Here is a 6,669-nt window from a genome sequence, read left to right as displayed (position 1 = left end):
CGTCATGACATTGCGAGGAAAGGAAACACCGCCAACGTCAGTCTACCAACCGACTCACGACACCGAAAAGGCTTTCACAAGAAAAATAAAAAAATAAAAATGGCTGCAGATTCAAATTTCAGAGAACTGAAAAAAATAAGTCAATGACAAACACGACGTTTGAAATTGTACAGCGAGGGGTATGTTTAGATCACTTTGTATGACACCCCTGTCTGTCTACCATCATTGTGATAGATAGATAGATAGATAGATAGATAGATAGATAGATAGATAGATAGATAGATAGATAGATAGATAGATAGATAGATAGATAGATAGATAGATAGATAGATAGATCGAGCAATAAATAAATTACAAAAAAAGTATTTACAAAATAACCATATCCTCACTATTTACTTCACTATAATCCATTCAAATTCTCAGAGTGGTGTGTGTGTGTGTGTGTGTGTGTGTGTGTGTGTGTGTGTGTGTGTGTGTGTGTGTGTGTGTGTGTGTGCGCGCACGCGCGTGTGTGTGTGTGTGTGTGTGTGTGTGTGTGTGTGTGTGACTGTGTGTGACTGTGTGTGTAACTGTGTGTGTGTGTGTGTGTGTGTGTGTGTGTTTATCTAGCGTCATATCCACCGATAATAAAGATAGAGAATGTGAGTGTAGTCGGGGTGGTGGGGGGCTGTGTGTGTGGTGTGGTGTGGTGTTGTGAGCTGTGGTGTGGTGAGGTCCTCCACCTCCAGGTTTGGGGGTCTGCTCTTGAAATGTGACAGGGGTGGGCTGGGGGCTGGAGGAACGTACTAGATGGACAGTAAGATGGAGGTCAGCGACTGAACGTGGCTCACGCTGTCAGCTCTTCCCTTAACTCTTTGTTCCTACGCACAACCTCGGCGTGTCGCTCCTGTGGAAAGAAAACAGGGTGAACCATTTACTTGATTGACCGCACTGAATTCGACAGCTACGTACGGTCCAATCGAAACACAGAAAGATCTTCTTTTTTCCAGTCTCCATTAAAAAGGATTGATTTTATAAATCCCTATTTTATTCACTCTTCCTATTATCAAGTTCAGGTATAGTGTATACTGTTTTATCTTTCAGTTGTGTTGTTTTATTGTGCCTACAGTATAGGCCCGTTTCATACTGTACTACTGCATTAGAATGTATCTCGTACATTCTAATACAATATAAATGACACTGCCTGTCTTATCTACACATAGACATGAGGCGGGTAGTCGGACCAGATCCTCCCACCGATCCTCATCTGAGCCGATCTGCTTTCACCCTATAGAAAGCCAGTGCGACAGATGTCTTCGGATCGGAAACCACTCACCTTTTCTTGCAGGCGCTCCATCATGGCCGCCAGGTGGGCCTCGCGGTTCTCCTTGATCTGGTCCATCTTCATCAGGAGCCTCTCCTCGGCCATCTTGCTGAAGTTGCTGTTCTCCTCCATGGCCTTCAGCAGGACATCCCTCTCGTGGTCCCTCTTATCGGCCAGGGCCTTCAGCACCTGGGCCTCCTGGCTCTGAAATGAATCGATGGTTTTTAAAGTGAACAACACATTATTTTCAGCGAGCGAGTTAGAATCAAGCCAGATGGACAGGCTAACAGTCGATCAGTCAGGTACTCGGGTTGCAATCAGAGCCGCTCTCTGTCTTGTGGCCTACGCTCACCTTCCTCCTCTCCTCGGCCGCTTCCAGTTTCTTCTGTATGTCCTCCAATGAGATGGCCCTCTTTGGGGGCGAGGCGATGTTGTGGGCTGAGTCTGACACTGGAGACTGAGGCTTCAGGATGACCTCGAAGGACTGGCCAGAGGCTCGCTTGGTGATGGGCTTCACCTCCATGTCTGCAGAGCAAAGAATTTGCAGTCACGTTGTTTATCAAGGAAAGTCAATTTTGTACTGTACTTGTATTGTACTGTATATCAATTTTTGGCATCTGCCACTTGAATTAAGTTGACTTGATTGATTGACTGACATAAAAAAGGGCCTGTCAGCTCAAACCCATAATGCAATGCTTTGTTTTCAAGAGTGTTGCTGTGCACAAATGTCTGTAGATTACAAAATGAAATACAAAACAAACTCTAGGCCTATACCTATTCCATTTATCCCCTTTCCCATTCCAAGTGCATTTTAATGCCAGTGCCGCTATTCCAAAGCCATTTTCAGCAATGGTAATATAATGTTTTCAACAACATCTTGTTGAGCTGGTCATTTTGAAGTGTGGGCACCCCTGGTATACACCATAGTACATGTCGAGAACTGATCTTGTAATCACCGACTATTACATTGTGTACTGTGGTCTCCTGTTGGTTGCAGTGTGGCTGTAGATTCGTTTCACTTGACGGTGAGAAGTGTCACCAGGAAAGTGTAATGGAGGTTCATGTTATCTCTCTCCATGTGACAAATTTGTCTAAAATTATTTCTCAAATCAGTGAAAGATTTTGACTTGATGGATTGCTGATTATATTTTGTTGTGTACATCTTTTGTTCACTTTTGTTTCTTTTGTTAACTAGCCGCCCACCCAGGGAATACAGAGAGAGGGAAACGTGGTTAACTCTGTCACATCAGTGTGTACAGACAATCACCGTCAAATAAATGAACGCAATAAAATAACAAAGTAAGAAATTGAAATAGAAAATATGAGGTAATATGAATATTAGGTTATCTTTTTGCACAGTGTGCACATTTTTGTAATCACCTGGTTGAGCGTCATGGATGAAAGTCATGGTTGTCAGTTGTCAATCCTCAGTGTTCATTTAACCCATTTTGGGCGGGAACCCCTTTTGGTGTTTTAAACATTATGTTATAATTTAGCTATTGAAAAATAGCAGATCTACAAGCTCATAGCGCACCACTGAGTGGCACGCTACGAGCTTGTAATAGGTCTGCTATTTTTACTAGGAGTTAAAGCCTCTGGATTTTATTGTGTGCTTCTTTGAGCTGCATATGAGTCTATCCACAGTGCAAACCACACTGCATTATCCAGAGTGTCAATTGAACTCAATGGACCACTGGTCCATTTTCACTCTCTCCGGAGTTAAATTTAGATTCCGCAGCGCATGCTTTAACAACTGACGCAGAAGAGAGAAAAGGCACTTATGACTTTGCAAGATGACTGGGGCCTCCTCCTCACCTTCAAACTCACAGACCAGCTTGTTGCGTGTCTCTGGGTAAAAGCAGGAGCACAGCAGAGAGAAGACGGACAGCTCCTTCATCTTCTCCTTGTATGCTGAGGATGGGAACAAAGGGACACAAGACAATCTACCATCACGGAGGGTCCTTCATCAATACAGCAGCTTGACTCACTAAATGTCAGATGGTATTGTATAAGACTTCCCGGCTCTCTAGCTGACTCATTTATCACAAAATGCGCTTAGCTGAGGTGCTTCTCAAAAGCATTTGGAATATTGCCAGATCAAAAGAGCATGCGTTCACAAAACACATTCACGGTGTAATTCTGTCATCAACAACACATCAGAATGGAATTTGTTCACGTTTTGCTGGGAATTAATCCATAGACACATTAGACAGACACACTGACTGGACATAGTATTACAGTAGTACAAGATCTTTGCCCTTTTGATTTGGCCATTACTTATTGATAGATTACACTAATACCCAACAACGCTGTTGATCAGGATTGATTGACAAGATCACAAGATATCTCTCTAAAGGGACAGACGAATCAATCGTACCTTAATGGTACTTTAATGGCTGTTATCAGACCAAAGACATTCATCAATTTGTAGAGGTCCATCTGTATAAAAGGGAGCAGAGTGCCTCGCTGCCTGGAGTCATCGTAACCATGAGATCATTTAACCGGTACTTAAACCCATATACTATGTTGACCGGTGTCCCCCAGGGACAATTCTCCTACTTTGTTCCCTCTCTACACCAAATGTATTCTGTGCAAACAATCAATTGCAACGCATGTGACCTGCTAGTTTGGCCCTATGTTTGTCCCAGAATATAGACGCTAAGGTTCACGTGGTTCAGAAGGTAACACTGGCGGCCAACTGGCCTGGCTGCGTGTGTGCCAGAATACTAGGTGTTCTGCTTCCTGTTCAATTCTTAATTGATTTTAGGTCAGCTTGTGACTCCACATGCAGTTGCATATAACAAACACACGCACGCACGCACGCGCGTGCACACACACACACACACACACACACACACACACACACACACACACACACACACACACACACACACACACACACACACACACACACACACCACAACAGATACTTTCATTAGGCCTAACATCGGTTTTTGCTCCATTACATTATCTATAGCTTTAGTTAGCTTATTTGCACTTTCTTACTGTATGTCTCATGAATTCACAAATCACCAATCGGTTCAGTTCTTTCTCTCTTTTGTCTTTTTTTTAATTATTGTATCTGGCCTAGTGTTGCTAGGCCAGATACAATACAAATCCTTGCAGACCAAGGATCAGATGGAGGGATCATATCTCCAAAAAAATGGTCCGGGAATGCCTCGGGATCCCCCAGAATGAAGTTACTAATGTTGCTCTGGAGAGGGAAGCCTGGGGCTCTCTGGTGGAGCTGTTGCCCCCGTGACCCGACTACGGATAAGCTGTTGAAGATGGATGGATGGATGGATAGTGTCGCATGTTAAATCCTTTTGAACAACATTCTGTATAGTCTACTCTACACATACGGCATCACTATTATAATGTGGGAAACAAACAAACACTGAAAGCCCTGCACCCACCACGACGGGTACGTGCGCCATGCTCACAAAGTGTCCGAAAGAGGGACAAAGAGACAAAGAGCGAGGTGGCTCCATCCAGGGATGGCTACAGATTGTCAATACTGATTAGCCTTCTCTGCTGCAATGGCCGAACATGAGAAGCAGGCCCCTTGCTGCAGGGATGGCCTGTCTCCTATATAGCCTGTTATTGCATCCTATACACCTGGTGGTTACCAACCTGCCACGGGAGAAAGCAACAAGACAAGACCCACCATATTGTAATCCACGAGGGCCGACAGGAGCTCACATGTAACATTGATGTAGGCATGCAGTTCCATATGTCCACAGATGATAAATAACCGAAACCTGAGGACTCGATCCGAGCGAGGAAACTAAATAATGAGTCACGTATAGGCTACGGGGGGGGGGGGGGGGGGGGGGGGGCTATATACACCACCGCTATCATAGGCTATATTGGTGACTATAGGCTTAGTATAGGCCTATATAGGTCCAGTATATGTCCTGGACCATATATCAAAATCAGAAAATCCATTCTGCTATACACCTGGATTATGACAAAGATAAAGGGGCTTTTCACATGATTTAATTCCATTCAGTGTGTGATATTATTGTCAAATACATGATAAGGTCTCACTATTCGACTATACACTGTCACCTTATTGTAAGAGACAGAACAGACTGCAGCCACAACCAAATATACTGGTATGGGCATTCTCTCATGAAAGGATTGACGATGATATTAGCCTAATGCAGTGGTTCTCAAAGTGGGGTCCAGGAACTCCCATGCAGGGTTCCGCTATGTGGTTCTAAATTGACCCGTACGAGTCTGTAACTCTAACAGTATACAAACGAACCCAGACGGGTCCATTTGATTCCATTTGTATACTGTCAGATTTAAGGGAGGGTGGGGGGGGGGGGGGTCCTTGAAATGTAAAGGTTCGCAAACCACTAGCCTATAATGCGTTTAAATTGTTTTACAATAATGTACCATTGGGATACAAACCGGCAGAGAAACGTAGACTATGGCTGCATTAATTTCCATTAAAAGAGATTAAAGTCTCCGTGCGAGCCGAGGCGTGTGGGCTGAACGCTTGGCAGAGCAGCATCTAGGGTGGGGTCCGCTCCTTCTGCATTATGATGCTTTGAGCAAGGGCCGCCGCCGTTTTCACACGCAGGTGCAGAGTTAACTTGCATTATAAAACAGGACCGGTCCAAAATCCACCAACATGCAAAATGTAACATTTGAATTTAATTCAAAGCGTTCATTCAATTAATACAAATTTTATTTAATTTGGGTAATTTTACCCTAAATTTAAGTCGGATAATACTAGGCTATATTTTATGCGGCAGCATGAGGAACGACGCTCGGCTATATATTTTTGCATTGGCCAATTCCATTCTCCTAAACCCGAAACGGTACATCTATTTATATTAAATAGATATTAAATAGGAGCCAGAGATCCAATTTCAAATAAAGGGGGAAAAAATCTGCAGGATCGAGGAACATTCATCACAGGGCCGACATCGGTGCCACCGGTATGGTCGGCAGCGCAGTTTCACCCTTCGCTGGAATTGTAATATAATAAGAACGTTCTTTGTATTCTTACCGGTCGCTGTTTTTGCCATGGCTGTTGATGTATCTCTTAGCAGAGGGCTCGGTCGGTAGGTCTGGTCAACGGGACGGTAATGCTGTTTTAAGGCACTGAGTCAGCGAATAAGAGCGGCTTGGGTTCAGATGATGAGAGGAGGAGAGGTGGGACACGGGAGCGGCGCTTTAATTATGTGCGGGAGCGCGCAGAGCAAGCACATCCTCCTCTGTCCCTCTGACGCGCACATTACGCACGAAGATTTGTCAACCTCCACAGTCCACAACCTTCCCTGCACAGCACAAAGATGAGGCTATTGAGAATTATAATTTATAGTTATATAGCCTATACTCATTGTGGATCT

At 44.1% G+C, this 6,669-nt stretch overlaps 1 protein-coding gene across 1 annotated transcript; it reads right to left on the bottom strand.

The window, feature by feature from the left end:
- Positions 1-624: 624 nt before the first annotated feature.
- Positions 625-6,405, bottom strand: stmn2a (stathmin 2a). The gene is made up of 5 exons (XM_080767513.1): positions 6,327-6,405; positions 3,119-3,214; positions 1,656-1,828; positions 1,316-1,507; positions 625-886 (listed from the first exon to the last, which is right to left on the bottom strand). Exons 1-5 carry the CDS (start codon positions 6,343-6,345, stop codon positions 827-829), a joined length of 540 nt encoding a protein of 179 aa, XP_080623639.1. The 5' UTR covers positions 6,346-6,405; the 3' UTR covers positions 625-826.
- Positions 6,406-6,669: the final 264 nt, after the last annotated feature.

This window comes from Protomyctophum bolini (assembly GCF_963924005.1).
Source record: "Protomyctophum bolini genome assembly, chromosome: 7".
Taxonomy (NCBI): domain Eukaryota; kingdom Metazoa; phylum Chordata; class Actinopteri; order Myctophiformes; family Myctophidae; genus Protomyctophum; species Protomyctophum bolini.
Note: the sequence above shows the minus strand (reverse complement) of the source record. Positions and strands in the feature narration are given on the sequence as shown.

Bases quoted from the DNA above. Each gene is read 5' to 3' on its own strand.
- stmn2a (XM_080767513.1), bottom strand. The intron at 1,508-1,655 runs GTGAGCGTAGGC...GATTCATTTCAG, and splicing joins CGGCCGAGGAGAGGAGGAAG to AGCCAGGAGGCCCAGGTGCT. The intron at 887-1,315 runs GTGAGTGGTTTC...TTCTTTCCACAG, and splicing joins TGGAGCGCCTGCAAGAAAAG to GAGCGACACGCCGAGGTTGT.